Genomic DNA, 18,272 nt, shown 5'->3' with positions numbered 1-18,272 from the left:
CAAAATTAAAATGTAACATATTTTAATCCGCTAAAAGTTATATATGTGTAATTATTTCTCCCGCGCTATAGCGCGGGTCCGAACCTAGTCTTTCTTTTAAGTTATAAAACACAATCAACTCTTTTCTACCATTGACCATGAAGAAATCTTTTCAACTATCATTCATCGTTCTTACTATTGTAACCATTTTTGTGCTAGGTTTGTATACACATTTAAAATCATTTTAATATATATCTATTGCATATAATCACTCTTCTCATATAATTTTCTTTAAAATAATAGTCCACCTAAGTTATAAATATGTATCAAAAATATTTTGCACTACATAAATCAAAAGTAATGGTTTTAGCTTCTCTTTTTTTTTTTCTTTCTAAAACCTCAAAATCATAATATATCGTAAAAAATCGAATTCCTATACTTACAGAACCAATCCCAAAATACCTTTTTAGAATTCTTTACTACCCATTTTGGTTAATTCTTTCATATATAATATATATGGCCATGATGAAGAAGAAGTTCTATGTATCCGTTTCCACGTATATATTTTGGTTTTGTTTCCACGTATCCGTTTCCGTTTCCATGCAACATAGAGAAAAACTACAATATTGCGATATAAATCAATTATTTTCCTTTCCATATCATCAATTATTTTTGCTTAATGCATTAATGATGCTCCCTAATTTTTAATACAAAATTTATTTGATATCTTAATAACTATTATTATTTTTGCTTACTGAGATTTATGTTATCAGGAGTGGTGGGTAATGTGGAGCAGAAAAAACAATATAGACGATGTCTTCCATTTCCAGTGAACACAAAAACTGGATTTTGTGTGAACGACGATTGTGAGTCAATGTGCAAGAAGAAGGGTAAAGGCTTAGTGGGGATGTGTGGTGGGCATACTCCTAAAGGGAAAAATCCTACTAAATGCTTCTGTTGTGGTCTTTGGTCTTGGCCCTGATTATACTAATGTCGCTACCAAATTATTTACAATAAAATTCATATCATATTTATAATAAAGTAATTAAAGCCATGAATATATGGTTGCTGTTTTATAATTCAGTTTTTGGATTTTAAATTTTAGATTTCAGTTTTTTTTTTTTTGGTAGAATAGTTTTTAGTTTTATAGTTTTTCCTATTTAGGTTTTTGTTTTACAAATCCTAAAAAATAGTTTTTGGTCTTTGAGAAAAATAACGTAGAAAAGGTAAAAATTAGATTTCCTAAATTATAAGAGACATTAAATACTAATATCGTGAATGAGAGACTACGGGGGAGTTATTGGGAGATTGATTTTAAAAGAATTTGTAGATTTCAAAAGTTTAGAGATTTTAAGATTCTCAAAAAGATTTGTTGATTCTAAAATAATGTTTACCCAGATTTTTAGAGTTTAATAGATTTTTCATATGATAGACTCTACAAATTTTTATGATAATTTCAGTATTTTGAAAGTTGTTTTTAATGACTAAATATGTAAGGAATCATCAAACCAATAACACTAGAATTTGATAGAATTGGAAAATCAATAAATACTCAAGTTTTTGAATAACAAAGGATTTTAAATAGAATTACAAAATACATTCACCAATAACAAGAGATTTTATTAAAAATCTAAGAATTCGTACACCAATAATAATAGAATCTTAAACTCTAAAAATCTTTTAAAGTCATTCTCCCAATAACTCCCCCGCAACAAAAACCTAAATCTAAATTTTAAAAAATCTTGATTGGTTGAAAATGAGTTTTTGAAAAATATAAACCAAAGTATCATTCGACAAATCATTCAAGGCCATAAAACATTTGCTCAAAGTTTGTGGTCAATTTGTTTATACTAGAAATCACATAAAAAAAAACATGAATCAGATTTGGATATTTGAGATATATATATTGAGGAAGTTTTAATATCTCCTTATGGTACAAAAATATACAAACCATTTATTTGTTAATTTTTTTACCTTTAACTCTTTAAGATACACAGCTAATTATATTGTTCATTGTAATTCTCATGGTATTAATTATCATTTTGATTATTGTCCTAATCGATCTACTAACTCAAGACAAAGTACTATCAATATCAAACAACACTATGAACCATCGATATTCAGACTCGAGTCACTCGACTTAGTTATACCTAGTATTTGTTATTACTTCATATTTCATCTCAGTTCCGACCAATAAGAAAGATATTTCTAACATTTTTATATAATATTTTTTTTTTTGTATTCAAATTAGTAGAGACTAATCTCAGTAGATTTATAAATATATACACTAAGATATATGTATTATGGGCAAACATGATATATTCAAAGAACACCAAGTCAACACAACCCATATTGTAAGTTAGCATTTGACAGACAGTATATATAAAGAACTGTTCAAGTCAAGTCAAGACGTGTGAAGGACGGTTAATCATCATGTTTGATAAAGATGCTTAACCACATTGACTTGGCAAAAACACTTTGGAAAAATTGAATCCATTTACATCTTTCTATAAATAACTCATCTTGTCTTTGTATTCTTTCACTTCAAAACAACTCACAAGTAGTGAAGAAAGACCCAAAGAAACAAAAAAAAAAAAAAACAGAACAACTAAAGTATTAAAATGAAAGCGAAATCAAGACATGGAGGTTTGGTTGTAATGTTGGTTCTTGTAATTGTTTCTTGCTTCATCGAGAATATGGGTGAGCCTAATTAATATATGATCATGTGTTAATATATTCTATATATTATGCTTTTGTTGTTGTTATATTATGTATATAACAATCTTTCATGACAATTTTATCGTTAATTAATAATCATTAGCCAGGAGCTCGACCAAGGTTTCGTCTCATGAACATGTTCGAAGTTATCTACCTAGAAGTGTACCATTTGCTCTCTACAACAAAGACAAGATGCTAAAATCATTCCCATCTTATAATGAGTATCGCAAAAGATTCAATCTAGCCTCAGGTTTTGTTTTTAAGAATTCTCTAACATCAATTTTACTCTTTACGTACTCAAAAACTCATTTGTGATGGATCTTGAATCATTTTATGCAGTGGATGTTTGGCAAACAGCGAGAAGCAAGAGTAGAGATGGTTTCATCACATTGAGCATAAAATCAATGCATTTTTTCGTCTCAAAGTTTGTGCAGTTGAGATATTCGATATCAACAGCAACACCAGTGAGTCGCTCTTGGACTTGTCGAATTATTTTCTGGGTAACATTAACTCGATCAGTCTCGTCCATGGCCAACGACACAACTCTATGATATATTTTTTCATCTTGATAGATAAAGTGTGGTTTGGTTGATATGTATGTGGGCATGTAAACTATAAGGTGACATTGGGGATTACTTGTAACAAAAGAGGAAAAATAATGGTTGATACTAGATAGTATTGTATTTGGTCAATCAGTTGCAGAAAAAAAATCAAATATATATTGTTGGAAATTTAAGAGTATTTAGGGTTGGATACAATTTTCAAAGGATTACTACCTAAAAAAAATTTCAATGAATTTATGCCAAATTTGTTTTCTATACATTCGTGTAAGATCCTATATGGAATGAATTTATAATCATCGAATCGATTCGAAAGAGAATAAGCATCGGCTAACTATGTGACAACAGTCGCGGTAACACAGAGGACACTATAAAGAACAATTCAAGAAACCAGAAAAAAAGGAAAAAGAATGTGAGAACTGAGAACTAGTAATCCGATAAATAGAAGTGTAGACTAAGAGAAAGAGAAAAATGTCCGGAAATAAATATGGTATGAGCTGAATATCAATATGTATATTTATGGTTTATTTTCATACAATTACTATATTTAGAGGTGCACGAAAACATGAGAGTTTAGTACATGAGTACTTGTGTGGAAATAGATTACAATCTTTGAATCAAATTGATTGACAAATAATGGAATTTGTTTTTGGTATTCATAAAAATAGAAAGTTGTAACACTTCAGTTCCTAAAAAAAATACATGACACAAGAATTTGACACATACAGTATTATGTGAGATACATATTGGAGTGTTCTTCTATGAAGAAAAGTCTTGCAATTATTTGTCTATACTCTTCCTTTATTTCCCACTAAAATTTCTTTAAGACTTTTTTTTTGGTAGAAAAATTCTTTAAGACTTTAACAAAACTTATTGAATGGAATTAGGTTAATCACTCGTGTTAAGTACTACATGCATGGAATAATGAAATTTTGTAAGTTTCTCATTTGGAATAAAGAAGATTTTTATTTTATTATTGGTAAAGTTAAATATTTAGAATCTTTGTATTGACTTTTGTTTTTTTGAACATTTTAAAACTCAAATGTGTTTGGTAATTAGATCTAGAAGAAAATAGATAATATTTGGAAATAAATATGTTTGACAATAAGTATGAGATATTTTTTTTAAAAAAATAAATGTGCAAAATGTGGATTTATCACATAAGCATAATGATTCTTATTAAGAAAATTATATATCGGATTTGATAAGAAAATTATATATATCGGGCCGTGTTTGGCATAAATATAATGTAAGACCGAATTTAGGAAACTTTAGTAAAAAGGAGGACTTGCTTTTGTAAATTCTAAATACTTGTCTGCACTCTTTCGTTTCTGCAGATTTCAGAATTTGGGGGTAAATGCTCCGACGCTTCATAGCCTTCATAGCAGCTCTTTATCACACAGACTTGAATAAGCTTTCTTCTTCGCCGTTTCTCTTCGCAGTGAATCCAAAATCAACGGTTATGCGCCAGTTTTGTAGAATCTCTTGTGTGATCAAACCGTCGGCTAGAGATCTCGAAACCGATTGAGCTAATATGGAATCTGGCTCTGTCGCAGGTTCTGATACAACTGCGTCTCATTTGGTACGCATTTTAGCTTTTTAATCGATGATCCTGGTTCTTCGTTGTGTCTCTTAGTGTTGTTTTTGAAATTGAGATAAGAATTTGGGTTTAGCTCTGATGTTGTAGTTGTTGTTGTTTCCTTATTAGAATCATACCAAATGTTACAGTCGTGTTGCTTTGCTTCTCTTTGGTTAGTGGCTAATTTGGTGGTTTAAGTGTCATTAGTGATGAAGGGGTATCTCACAACTTATACTTCTCCTTGAGGGCATTCATGAATTTAGTGTTTTTTTTTAATTGCAGCCTAGTGTATCTGTACTTTTAGATGCTCTTGAGAAGTCTGCGTCGACTCCCAGGATTGCAAATGGTCTTTCACAGAGGCTGTTACGCTCGTTAAAGCTTTCAAATGAAAATAAACTTTCTTTTAAGGCGTTGAATGGAGCTTGTCGTGTCCTCAGATTGGCTTGCGCTCAAGCCAGAGAAAGTAGGAAGCCTGGGTGTGTTAGCCCTTTAGTAGAGAGTAGTGACAGTCGAGTTATAGTTGATTCACCTCATAAAAGTTCTGATTCAAGTCATACAGAGGATTCTTGGTTTGAGTGCGTGGAATCATGCGTGGGGGTTTTCACTGAGTTTTTCTCATCGACAGACGATGCAAAAATATATGTTTTGCGAAGCTCCGTATGTGTTGATTGTCTTTTTGAGCTATTTTGGGAAAAAGCCGTAAGACACAATGTGATGAAACTCATTACTGATCTCATGAAGGTATCTCTTTCAAATAAGTACTTATAAGTAGTCTTTACTAACATCTATTGATCTAATAGCTTGTTAAGGAGATTGAAATGGATTTTTTTTTAATCTAAATTTTCAGATCAGGCCTTTGTGTGACGAAGACAAAAGTGCAAAATCTCAAGTGTGTTCCAAATATCTAGAAACTTTCACTCAAGTGAAGGAAAGAGAAAATGATTTTGTAGACTTGTCTGGTGATCTATTGGCGGGTATGAGGGATTTGATCAAGACTGATTCGAAGGTATGCCTCTATGTTACTTGTATAGTGTGTGTACAGTCTGTTTGGCGTCAGCCACTCCTGCTGTAGATCCTTATCTTAATTTTTTGCTTCTAATGTTTTTTTCTATTTTTTTGCAAATCCAGTACTACCAAGCCCTCTTCCGTGAGGGGGAGTGTTTCTTACACATTGTCTCTCTCTTAAATGGTAATCTTGATGAAGCAAATGGAGAGAAGTTGGTTTTAAATGTGCTTCAGACTCTAACCTCCCTGCTTGCAAATAATGATACGTCAAAGGTGATTCTTCTTTTCTTTTGCTCTTCGCTACAGTAAGGGTCACTTAAAAAATGGCTTGTTCAGTTATTACCTTGGGATGAGAAAATAGATGGGGTTCATGGAAGGAGTAGATTATAAGTTTCTGCTTACTGTGTTAGCAAAATACGAATATCGCACCTCTCCCCATAATCCATGTAGATAAAGGCTTTTCCCTGGATGACATGTATTACTTAACTTGATTTGGGATGAAGTAATAGTGAAAGGAATCTTGGAAGTGAACTTTGATCTCAAATAGTAAATTAGTAGAACGAAAGACACATTTTTTTTTTCATTGTTTTGGAAGACTTTCTGAGCTAAGTTGAACCTAAAGGTCTTCTGCACTGGTATAATTAGTTTTTGCAACTGCTTCCTTGTGCTCTTCAGTTTGCATTTAAAGCCCTTGCTGGCAAGGGTTATCAGACACTGCAAAGCTTATTGTTGGATTTTTTCCAATGGAAACCTACCCAAAGGCTCTTGGACGCACTACTTGATATGCTTGTTGATGGAAAATTTGATGATAAAGGCAGTGCTCTTATAAAGGTGGTGTAGTTTTCTAATTTATCAGTTAATGATTTGTTTTTCAATTTTCTTCTAATACCTTGTTCACTGGGGCTAATTATGTTATCCTGTTTCCATTTTTAATTTGTTCTTCCTATCCAGAATGAAGATGTTATCATACTTTACTTAAATGTACTTCAGAAGGTTGGTGCAATTCTTCTTACTTGGATTTGCCTTTTTCCATTCTTTGGTTTTGGAATATATCCTTATTGTCGAGTTGTATAATTTGGCAGAGCAGCGAGTCTTTGCAGTGTTATGGGCTAAATTTGTTTCAGCAACTCCTTAGGGATTCCATATCGAATCGTGCTTCATGTGTTCGGGCGGGAATGCTTCACCTTCTTCTTGATTGGTTTTCTCTGGAAAATGATGATAGTGTTATCTTGAAAATAACACAGCTAACTCAGACAATTGGTGGCCACAGTATTTCTGGGAAGGATATACGTAAGATATTTGCCCTTCTTCGGAGTGAAAGAGTGGGCAATCAACAGAGATACCGCTCACTTTTATTGTCTTGTTTGTTGTCAATGCTCAATGAGAAAGGACCAACAGGATTTTTTGACATGAATGGGGTTGAATCTGTAAGTCTTTGTCCCACTTGAGAAAGTTTCCATGCTTAAAATATGTATGCTATCATACTGCTACAACTTGTGGAGATAAAGTATAAGCTCATCAGTTTAAAGCTTCTTTTGGATGAAATCAGTTTCCAGTGATTAATTTACGCTGCCGTAACTGTATCAAACATGCCTCAAATTTAAATAGTAAATGTTTAGACATCGTAGAGGGGAAGTTTTTTTGAATTTTTGTTTCCAAGAAATGGTGGTACTCTATTGGAGATATTGATGCTAAAGTGTTACACTTTTCTTGGTGAGTAGACAAACTCTGACTATTTCTTGATTCTTAATTCTTACCTTTGTTTTGTAAATTATTTTTTTATTCGCAGGGGATTGTAATCAGGACACCTGTTCAGTGGCCTGCAAATAAGGGGTTTTCCTTTTGCTGTTGGCTTAGGGTAGAAAGCTTTTCTGGAGATGGCAAAATGGGTATCTTCAGCTTCATGTCAAAAAATGGAAAGGGTTGCTTTGCTGCTATTGGAAAGGATGGACTATCTTATGTTGTAAGAAAAAATACAGCTTCTCTGAGGTCTTTTTCATATTTTAAATTTACTTATGCTTCTCCTAATACAATTTCTCTTCCTTTTCTTTCTCAGTCTCTGAATCTGAAACGGCAATGTGTAAATGTGCATGCCAATTTGGTCTGTAAAAAGTGGCATTTTATTTGTATATCTCATAGTATTGGGAGAGCATTTTGGGGTGGAAGCCTCTTAAGGTGTTATGTTGATGGGGATCTTGTGTCATCTGAACGATGCAGGTGATTTCTCATAGATTTTTTTTTACATTGACAAAACAGAGTTATATTATGTAATGCTTGATTGCTTATTTTTATTTCTATTTGCCCAGTACTTGATTTTGTTTTCTTATGTTACAGCTATCCCAAAGTTACTGATGTACTTACCAGCTGCTTAATTGGCACAAGAATCACGTTGCCACAAATCCAAGATAATGATGGCTTGGAATCAATCCGAGATGTGTTCCCATTTTTTGGCCAGATTGGCCCTGTTTACTTGTTTAATGATTCCTTGTCTTCCGAACAAGTTCAGGCCATTTATTCGCTAGGACCAAGCTATATGTATTCATTCTTGGAGAATGAGATGACTGGTCCCTTTTCTGATACTCCACTTCTGAGTGGTATTCTTGATGGAAAAGATGGGCTTGCAGCTAAGGTTTCCTTTGGACTCAATGCTCAGGTCCTCCACCCTCTTAAGCAATTCTTACCATCATTCCTGCCATCTTTACTAAAATTGTTCTTTTTCTACTTAAACCAACTATTTTTCCTCCTTTTAGGCGAGCGATGGTAGGAGATTGTTTAATGTGTCTCGGGTGTCAGATCATCTACAAGAGAGGCTCGCATTTGAGGCTGATATTATGGTTGGTACTCAGCTATGCTCGCGGCGCTTGCTCCAGCAGATAATTTACTGTGTCGGAGGGATATCTGTTTTCTTTCCTTTGATTACACAATCTGATAGATGTGAAAGTGAAGCACTTAAAGAGGAAAATTCAGCTATGCCAACAAGAGAGCGTATGACAGCAGAAGTTATTGAACTTATTGCTTCTGTCTTGGATGAAAATCCAGCAAATCAGCAGCAGATGCATCTTCTCTCTGGATTCCCCATACTAGGATTTTTGTTACAGTCTATTCAACCAAAGCAGCTCAATCTAGAGACACTTTCATCCTTGAAACACCTATTCAACGTTATTTCAAGCTCTGGTACGTGTTATGAATGCCTCATACTAATGCTTCATTCCTGGTACCATATATTGTGGTTGTGTTTATAGATAAAGTGAAACGTGTTCCTAAGTGTGGTTTGTTTGGAATGGTTTTATGTATTTCCAATGGTTGGAATCATATTCTGATTTCCGCAGCTAGTATATTTAGTCGGATTCTTTCCTTTATTCTTTTGCTAATTCAGTATTTAAAAGTTGTTAGTCGATTATGGGGATGGTCTATTTTAAACTTCTTTAAGTTTCTCTTTATTTATTTTTCTCTATCAGGGTTTGCTGAGCAGCTTGTGGAGGATGCTATATCTAGCATTTTCCTTAACCCTCACATTTGGCTCCATGCGGCCTATAATGTGCAGCGTGAACTTTACATGTTTCTCATCGAGCAGCTAGATAATGATCCACGACTTCTGGGAAACCTTTGTCGACTCCCAAGAGTTATTGACATAGTATGGAACTTTTACTGGGAATCTGAAAGATACCTTAAAGGAAGCAAGCCTCTTATGCATCCAGCACGAACTATGGCAGAACGACCAAGTAGAGATGAAATTCATAAAATTCGTCTCCTTTTGCTGAGCCTAGGTGAAATGAGTCTGAGGCATGTCATCCACTGTAAAAATACAGTTTTTTTCTCGCTTCTTAATTTTTTACCCTTTATGTAGCTAGCTTTTAAATTCATGACACGAGAATTTTGAAACTTGTACTCAAGTCCATGTATTCAGTTTTATTCAAAATTTTCCTTCATTTTCAGGCAGAATATCTCATCAGGAGACGTAAAAGCTTTGACAGCATTTTTTGAGACCTGCCAAGATGTAGCATGTATCGAAGATGTGCTGCATATGATTATCCGTGCCATTTCTCAACCATCAGTCCTTGTTTCTTTTCTTGAACAAGTCAACCTTATCGGTGGATGTCACATTTTTGTCAATCTTCTTCAGAGGTAAATTTTTGTTATGTTACCAGCTTTTTTCCTTTATATTAATAAAGCAAACAAAACCTCAGCCACATATATTCACATAATGAATCTGGCAGGGATTACGAGCCTATAAGGTTACTCAGCTTGCAGTTCCTTGGAAGGCTTCTTTATGATGTACCTTCTGAGAAAAAAGGACCTAAGTTTTTCAACCTTGCTGTTGGAAGAACTAAGTCTCTATCACAAGGCCATAAGAAAATTGGTTCTAGAACGCAACCAATTTTTTTGGCAATGTCTGATAGATTGTTCCAATATCCTCAGACAGACAACTTGCGTGCAACCTTGTTTGATGTTCTTCTTGGTGGGGCCAGCCCAAAGCAGGTATCTGCGAAAGAATGATTTTTTGTATAAATTGTTTGTTCTCAACTTTCCAGAACATATTGTTGGAAGATCATTCAGAGTTTCTTTTTTTTCTTGTAGGTTTTGCAGAAATACAACCAGGTTGATAAGCACAAAGGCAAACCAAGCAACTCTCACTTTTTTCTTCCACAAATTTTTGTTTTTATATTCGAATTCTTGTCCGGCTGCAAGGATGAATTAGCACGAATGAAGATAATCAGTGACATACTCGATCTTCTTGATTCAAATCCTATGAATGTTGAAGCTTTGATGGTATATACACCTATGGCAGAATTTTTTTTGTTATGCAAGTGTTAAAATGGCAATTTAAAATACAAAATCTTATGTGTAGGAATTTGGATGGAGTGCATGGTTATCAGCGTCAGTGAAACTTGATGTGATAAAAGATTACAGATCTGAGTTGCTTAATCATGATGACTTGGCATTAAGTGAGCAACATTTTGTCAGGGGTCTCTTTTGTGTTGTTCTCTGCCACTATATTTTATCTGTGAAGGGAGGTTGGCAGCAGCTAGAGGAAACTGTGAATTTCATGCTCTTGCAGAGTGAGCATGTAAATTAATCAAACCTATTTTCTTTCTTGAATCTCAGAACAAATTTGTTGTTATTCTTCGCTTATTCTATTACATCACAGAATGATGTTCCATACCGGACTTTTCTCCGCGATCTCTATGAGGACTTGATTCAGCGTTTGGTGGAACTCTCATCTGAAGATAATATCTTCCTTACGCATCCATGTCGCGACAATGTGCTGTATCTCTTGCGGCTCGTTGATGAGATGCTTGTCCGTGACTTTGGCAGTAGACTCCTGGTATGACCTACCTATTCCTGGTTTTCATTCTTGTCATGCAGTTGATTGCTGAACCAAATTGTACATCACTCTGCAAAATCTTATGAAACTCCCTTCTTGTTCTACGTCTTGCTTGAGATTTATGGAGTTTTGGTTGTGATTTTTTTGCGTGTTCCAAAATTGTCAACCAGGTTAATGTTTAGATCTTTTGGTGCGTATTAGATTATCTAGAGTGGTGTCTCTTTCCATTCATTCATTACATTTACTAACTATGATAAGTCAGTCAGATAGGGTGGTGAAGGTATTAGTTAAATTATTCGGTGAAACATCTTGGATTCACTTAAGTTACTTGACGCTTTATAAACCAGATAACTACATTGTATTTAAGGTCAATGCTAGCAAGTAGTTTGATCCAGTTTTCTGTGCTAAGAAAAGTATATATGTTCTTTCCTTTATATATATGAGCTTTAATGTCAAATGTTTTTCTTCCAGTTTCCAGCAATTAGCACTGATTTTTCAGAGGATTTATTACAACTTGGAAATCGTGGGGACCACAGTTTGGGACTAGATGAGAGTTTCCAACGATTTTTGTCAGAAGAAACCTCTAGGTATGTTCTTTATGGAATTCATTTGACTGCGTCTTTAGTTTAGTGCCGTTACACCTTTGTCTCAAAGTTCTTATTAAACAGTATATGAAGTTGGTTATCTGTAGAAAAAATAAACTGTAACCAGACATGTGATCATCTCCTGCATGGATAACACTGTATCCATTGAAACCAATAATAGAATACATGTATGGGTAACATAACTTGTAGTCCATGATATTGTTGTAGGGAAACATAACTGGCCTTCCAATAGAAAATATGACCCGTGGCTAGTGTCTTCTATGTGAAATATATGAGAAGCTGTTTTATCAGATAATACAACATCTATTTTACGATATAGTACAATATTCCAGTATATTGTTTATATAGAGAAATCTTTTTAGTGATTGATTTGTAATAGTTGCTGCTTCAGTTTCTTGCTTGCTAGTTTTGGTGATGATATTATTCTCATCATTCATTTTCCAGAAACACAGAAAGTCGGCAGTCTTCCACCACAGTAACTGAACTTATGACCAACGAAAGGTGGTGGAATTTGTATGACAATTTGTGGAGAATAATATGTGATATTAATGGAAAGGGTCCGGTAAAGATATCTCCCAAATCTTCAGCTACGGGTCCCTCTATTGGTCAAAGAGCAAGAGGTTTAGTTGAATCATTGAATGTTCCAGCTGCTGAAATGGCCGCGGTTGTTGTGTCAGGAGGTATTGGCAGTGCATTGAGTGGAAAAATGAACAGAAACGTTGATAAGGCCATGCTCCTAAGGGGGGAGAAATGCCCGCGGATCGTGTTTAGGCTTGTCACCCTTTATCTGTGCATGTCTTCGCTGGAAAAAGCCACTAGATGTGTACAACAGGTGACCTCACTCTTGCCTTCCTTTTTAGCTGCTGATGATGAACAAAGCAAGAGCAGATTGCATCTCTTTATTGGGTGTTTGCTTTATGTGAGATCCCAGTATGGAAAGTTAGACGATGGTGCTCGTTTTCATGTCATATCGCACCTGATACGTGAAACTGTAAGTTGCGGTAAGTCCATCCTTGCCACCAGTGGTATGAATAAGGATGACAGCTCTGATTCTGGTGGAATCTTCAAAGAAATGGGATCTATCCAGAATCTTATACACAAAGACCGTGTGCTTGCTGCTGTCACTGATGAAACAACATACATGAAAACATTGATATCTGATCGTACTCGTCAAGTGCAAGTCCTTGGTGAAAGAAATAATGAAACATTATCTTTCGAATGCAGCAGCAGGAAAGCTTTTGATGATGAGCTGGTAAACTTTTTGAAAACTGTTCTCACATGGGATGAAAATAGACGAGTTGCAGTGCAATTAAGCCATGAAGAGCAACAGCAAAATGTTACTGAGAAATGGATTCACATGCTGCGATCTTTGATGGACGAAAGAGGTCCTTGGTCTGCAACTCCTTTTCCTAATAGCATTTTAAACCACTGGAAACTCGACAGGACAGAAGATTCTTGGAGGCGTAGACCAAAGTTGAGACGGAATTATCATTTTGACGAAAAGCTGTGTCATCCACCTTCTACTTCCACCACCACTGAAAATGAGACTTCAAACGTTATTAATGAAAGCAAGTCGGGTGTGATACATATACCTGAACAGATGAAGAGATTTTTACTAAAAGGCATTCGCAGGATAACCGAAGAGGGTGGCTCAGAATCCTGTGAGAATGACAGTAGTCAAAGTGAGCAAAGTTTCATTGATACTTCTACAGATATCCAGTTCTCTGAACTTGTGAGAACTAGCAGTGGTCTCAAGGATGTCGTACAGGATAAAGTGGATGCATCTTCTCTAGAAGTTGATACCAGCGAGGTACATATTTGACAGATTTTGAAGAATTAGACAAGAAAATGATTATGTATAACATGGTTTTGCTTTATTTCTCAGGTTTTGACATCAGTTCCTTGTGTTCTTATAACTCCGAAGAGGAAACTGGCTGGGTGGCTGGCAGTTATGAAAAATGTGTTGCATTTTTCTGGGGAGTTTTTGGTGGAAGGAACTGGTGGATCAGCTGTCTTCAAGAACTTCAGCACTACAAAGGGTAGTGATGTAACAAAGGCTGACAATAAACAGAACCTTGTCAAATGGTCTTCACCATATGATAGTGAGACATTCCTAGATTTGGAATCAGGAAACAACAATAAGAAACCCTTAAAAAAGATTAAGCGCCACAGAAGATGGAAAATAGGGAAGGTAAAAAACATTAAACTACTTTGGCATATTCGTGCATCTTTTCAGCATATTTGATAACGTTTCATGGACATGCTGTTGATAGGTGAAAGGTGTTCACTGGACGCGGTATTTGCTTCAATACACAGCTCTGGAGATTTTCTTCCAGGAATCTGTACCGCCAGTCTTTCTAAATTTTGCATCGCAAAGGAGTGCAAAGGAGGTTGGGATGTTAATTGTTTCTACCAGAAATGAATTCCTGTTCCCAAAGAATGCTGCTAGGGACAGGACTGCAATTATTTCGTTTGTTGACAGACGTGTAGCGATGGAAATGGCAGAAACAGCCAGAGATAGATGGAGAAGGAGAGAGATTACAAACTTTGAATACTTGATGATTCTCAATACCCTTGCAGGCAGATCTTATAATGATTTGACTCAGTATCCTGTTTTCCCTTGGGTAGTGGCGGACTACTCATCAGAGACTCTCGATTTTAGCAAAGCATCTACCTTTCGTGACCTTTCTAAACCGGTTGGAGCTTTAGATACAAGAAGGTTCGAGGTTAGTATAAAGCAAGTATTTCGTTTCTGAGATTAGTGGCATGAATCTGTTACCATATGCCTTATTTTTTGACAGATTTTTGAGGACAGATATCACAGCTTCACTGATCCTGATATACCTAGGTACATTGCATGCATTTTTTTCTGTACTGAAGAAATACTTCCCCTCCTTGCACCTTAGTAATTTTTTTTATGCTTAATGCAGTTTCTATTATGGGTCCCATTATTCAAGTATGGGAAGTGTGTTGTATTACCTTTTGAGGTTAGAGCCGTTTACATCCCTTCATCGTAGTCTGCAGGTACTTGTTTCCAACTTTGACCAATAGCAGATTTCTGGAGTATTATAGACAATAATTGTGTTTTAGATTATGAAAAAAATGGTAAATACAAACGTATCCCCTAAATATCTCTGTCTGTGGTCAGGGTGGTAAATTTGATCATGCAGATCGTCTATTCCAAAGTGTTGATGGGTCCTTTCGGAATTGCCTGTCCAATACAAGCGATGTAAAAGAATTGATCCCTGAGTTTTTCTACATGCCTGAATTTCTGGTGAATTCTAACTCTTACCATCTTGGAGTGAAACAAGATGGTGAACCTCTTGGAGATGTTTGTCTACCTCCATGGGCTAAGGTATGCTTCTCATGCATATGATTTGCAGGGTAATTTGTAGTTGAGCTCTGAATTAGTTTGAATTTGGTCTAGAAACTGGATATGCAGTAACATATGTGAGACTCTTAAGAGTAATTTATTTACTTTAGTGTTTGCTACCCAATCTTGTAATATGTTAAACATGTTCATGAGGTGTCTTTGGTCTTTTATAAAGGATATCACCTATATGATTATATGATAATTAGCAAACTTAAGTCAAATTTTTATTTTATTTTGGTGGTGTGAGCTACGGAATCGTAGTGACTTTGGATTCCAGACATCCTGAATATATCTCCGTTGTTGCATTCTTTTACTGTTTTATCTCCAGGAGAACTTAGTAACAAATTATATATGCAGGGTTCTCCAGAGATGTTCATTGCTCGTAATAGAGAAGCCCTAGAGAGCGAGTATGTTAGCTCACATCTCCATGATTGGATTGATTTGATATTTGGACACAAACAGCGTGGCAAACCAGCTGTGGAGGTACTCATCAATTTTTAAAAACTATCTTATCTTGCCAGCTACTGGTGGTAGTTTCTATTTCATAGGCTTGTCCATTTTTTTGTTGACATGGTATTGAAGCTTCCAAATTGTTTTCGTACTAAAATAAAAACCTGAATTGCAGGCAGCAAATATCTTTTATTACCTTACATATGAAGGTGCTGTTGACGTAGAAAATATGGAAGATGAACTGCAAATATCAGCAATAGAAGATCAAATCGCTAATTTTGGTCAAACTCCTATCCAAATTTTCCGGAAGAAACATCCAAGGAGAGGACCACCTATTCCAATTGCACATCCGTTGTACTTTGCGCCTGCTTCCATTAATTTGACTTCTATTCTTCCCGCTACAACTCATCCACCATCAGCAGTTCTATATGCTGGTGTAGTGGATTCAAATATAGTTCTCGTTAACCAAGGTCTAACTTTGTCAGTCAAGATTTGGTTGACAACTCAACTACACTCTGGTGGAAATTTTACTTTTTCTAGCGCTCAGGTATGTTCAGTATCATTCTTTTGGTTTCTTTCAATTCAATAATCTTTTATTCGACTTCAGTTGATTCCTCTGTCATTGCAGGATCCATTCTTTGGAGTTGGTTCCGATGTTCTCTCCCCTCGTAACATTGGAAGTCCCCTAGCAGACAATGTTGAACTTGGATCACAGTGCTTTGCCGTAATGCAAGCGCCACTGGAAAATTTTCTGGTTTCATGTGGAAACTGGGAGAATAGTTTTCATATCATATCCTTGTCTGATGGACGGGTAGTCCAGAGCATCCGACATCATAAGGATGTCGTAAGCTGTGTTGCAGGTATACTCTTTGTTTTCTGTTTCATTTTCCTGGTTGAAGATACTAGTACTTTCTTAGAAATGATAATGTAGATGAGCTGCTAGCCAATATTAGATTTCTAGGATAGGACATTGAAACCTTCTGAGAAATATTCCAATTATGGTGAAGAATAACAAGAGTTGGACTCAGCCAGTCCCACAACCTATGTTCTTGCAGTTGTTTATTAAAATAGGATTGCTGTTAAACAGGTCTACACATTTCATGTTTTTTAATTTCCAAAGCTTCTGATTGTGTTACTGAATATATCATTGATCCTGCAGTGACTGCCGATTCGAGTATTCTTGCAACTGGTAGCTATGATACGACTGTGATGGTGTGGGACATTCTCCGCATTAAAACACCTGAAAAGAGGGTCAGAAATACCCATGGAGACACAATGCGGAAAGATATCGTCCTCGCCGATGCTCCTTCTCATATTCTTTGTGGCCATGATGATATCATAACCTGCTTATATGTCAGCACTGATCTTGATATAGTCATTAGTGGGTCAAAAGATGGAACCTGTGTGTTCCACACATTGCGGGAAGGAAGATACATTAGATCTTTAAAACATCCTTCAGGCAGTGCAGTGTCAAAGCTTGCTGCATCGCACCATGGACGAATTGTCTTGTATGGTGATGATGATCTTAGTCTGCACCTATACTCCATTAATGGAAAACATCTGGCTAGCTCGGAGTCAAATGGACGCATCAACTGTCTTGAACTTAGCAAGTGTGGAGAGTTCTTGGTCAGTGCTGGTGACCAAGGACAAATAGTAGTCCGGTCAATGAACACACTTGAAGTAGTAAGACGGTATAATGGAGCGGGAAAAATTATCACTTCTCTAACTGTAACTCAGGAAGAGTGTTTCTTAGCAGGGACAAAAGATGGAGCCCTTCTTGTTTATTCGATCGAGAATCCTCAACATCGGAAGAGCACAAAATCCTGATTCTATCTTATCATCTATATGTAAATTTATGTCCGATTAATCCATTGATTTAGCAATGGTGTTCTCGATTATGTGGCTAATCTTTTGTGTTCTGCAGAGGGGACTTGACACTTTTTCACTGCCTTGTAAATGTGCAATATATCTCATCTTAAGCTGTTAAGATGCATAGACGATATATAGAGAGGTGTTAATTGATGTAACATTACCATAGACAGACAATAGAGATGCTCTTGAAGAGGTAATACGATTTGTATACATTATTCCTCGATTAAAGTTAGAAAGTATACCTCTTTCCTATTGCAAGTATAACTATGAATTTCCAGTATTCGATTGCTTAAAGCAATGAAACTCTGACCAAAAATAGACCAGAATTTCCAGTACAATACTTAAAACTAATAAATCATTAAAAAAATTGATAGCCGCTTCTTAAGGAGAATTAATCCGATAAATTTTAAGCGCAAAAACTACGTGGGGTACCCATTTGGGTTGAGATCGGATGGTTTGGGTACCTATTAGGGTGTTCGGATATACCCGATCAGGTTCGGGTACCCAATTCATTTAGTATAAACATTCAATCGGATATTTTGTATGATTTACACCCAACCCAATCTGCTTACTTCGGGTGGGCTTGGGTTTGGGTTTCGGGTGTGGGTGCTTCTCAAAGAGGACGATTAATCCGATAAATTTTAAGCGCGAAAACAATGTCCATCCGAGTACCATTTTTTGTTTCAGAAATGTTACGAAGTTATAATCTTTTGGAGACATGAAAAAACAATATAAAATATTAAGTCAATAAATAATGTAAAACACAGATTAATACAAAGATAGGAAACATACACAATTATTATTT

General features: G+C 35.6%; 2 protein-coding genes across 5 annotated transcripts; both read left to right on the top strand.

Annotated features, from left to right (window-relative positions):
* The first annotated feature begins 2,561 nt into the window (after positions 1 to 2,561).
* LOC17894690 lies at positions 2,562 to 3,320 on the top strand. The gene is made up of 3 exons (XM_006300502.2): positions 2,562 to 2,679; positions 2,801 to 2,947; positions 3,037 to 3,320. Exons 1-3 carry the CDS (start codon positions 2,601 to 2,603, stop codon positions 3,246 to 3,248), a joined length of 438 nt encoding a protein of 145 aa, XP_006300564.1. The 5' UTR covers positions 2,562 to 2,600; the 3' UTR covers positions 3,249 to 3,320.
* A 1,269-nt stretch (positions 3,321 to 4,589) lies between these two features.
* Positions 4,590 to 17,719, top strand: LOC17895746 (BEACH domain-containing protein B). Of its 4 annotated transcripts, XM_006301619.2 has the most exons (28): positions 4,597 to 4,839; positions 5,119 to 5,577; positions 5,684 to 5,842; positions 5,965 to 6,114; positions 6,517 to 6,672; positions 6,793 to 6,834; positions 6,924 to 7,268; positions 7,631 to 7,804; positions 7,898 to 8,058; positions 8,176 to 8,494; positions 8,592 to 9,015; positions 9,300 to 9,624; positions 9,778 to 9,966; positions 10,059 to 10,320; positions 10,420 to 10,611; positions 10,691 to 10,909; positions 10,991 to 11,167; positions 11,639 to 11,754; positions 12,217 to 13,582; positions 13,658 to 13,963; positions 14,046 to 14,498; positions 14,574 to 14,620; positions 14,703 to 14,796; positions 14,921 to 15,127; positions 15,503 to 15,628; positions 15,771 to 16,142; positions 16,224 to 16,455; positions 16,755 to 17,719. In XM_006301619.2, exons 1-28 carry the CDS (start codon positions 4,792 to 4,794, stop codon positions 17,420 to 17,422), a joined length of 7,788 nt encoding a protein of 2,595 aa, XP_006301681.1. In that variant the 5' UTR covers positions 4,597 to 4,791; the 3' UTR covers positions 17,423 to 17,719. The 4 variants fall into 4 exon arrangements, with proteins under 4 accessions (XP_023644374.1, XP_006301681.1, XP_023644372.1 ...); XM_023788606.1 differs by lacking the exons at positions 15,771 to 16,142; positions 16,224 to 16,455; positions 16,755 to 17,719 and having other exon boundaries at positions 4,590 to 4,839; positions 15,513 to 15,623; XM_023788604.1 differs by lacking the exons at positions 4,597 to 4,839; positions 5,119 to 5,577; positions 5,684 to 5,842; positions 5,965 to 6,114 and having other exon boundaries at positions 6,581 to 6,672; positions 6,929 to 7,268.
* Positions 17,720 to 18,272: the final 553 nt, after the last annotated feature.

This window comes from Capsella rubella, unplaced genomic scaffold (assembly GCF_000375325.1).
Source record: "Capsella rubella cultivar Monte Gargano unplaced genomic scaffold, Caprub1_0 scaffold_2, whole genome shotgun sequence".
Taxonomy (NCBI): domain Eukaryota; kingdom Viridiplantae; phylum Streptophyta; class Magnoliopsida; order Brassicales; family Brassicaceae; genus Capsella; species Capsella rubella.
Note: the sequence above shows the minus strand (reverse complement) of the source record. Positions and strands in the feature narration are given on the sequence as shown.

What these genes read in the sequence shown, in the direction of transcription:
- LOC17894690 (XM_006300502.2), top strand. Translation starts at nt 2,601, where the DNA reads ATGAAAGCGAAATCAAGACATGGAGGTTTGGTTGTAATGTTGGTTCTT. An exon ending in TTGCTTCATCGAGAATATGG is followed by an intron (nt 2,680 to 2,800) that starts GTGAGCCTAATT and finishes AATAATCATTAG; the next exon opens with CCAGGAGCTCGACCAAGGTT. An exon ending in AAGATTCAATCTAGCCTCAG is followed by an intron (nt 2,948 to 3,036) that starts GTTTTGTTTTTA and finishes CATTTTATGCAG; the next exon opens with TGGATGTTTGGCAAACAGCG.
- LOC17895746 (XM_006301619.2), top strand. Translation starts at nt 4,792, where the DNA reads ATGGAATCTGGCTCTGTCGCAGGTTCTGATACAACTGCGTCTCATTTG. An exon ending in CAAATAATGATACGTCAAAG is followed by an intron (nt 6,115 to 6,516) that starts GTGATTCTTCTT and finishes TGTGCTCTTCAG; the next exon opens with TTTGCATTTAAAGCCCTTGC. An exon ending in ACATGAATGGGGTTGAATCT is followed by an intron (nt 7,269 to 7,630) that starts GTAAGTCTTTGT and finishes TTTTATTCGCAG; the next exon opens with GGGATTGTAATCAGGACACC.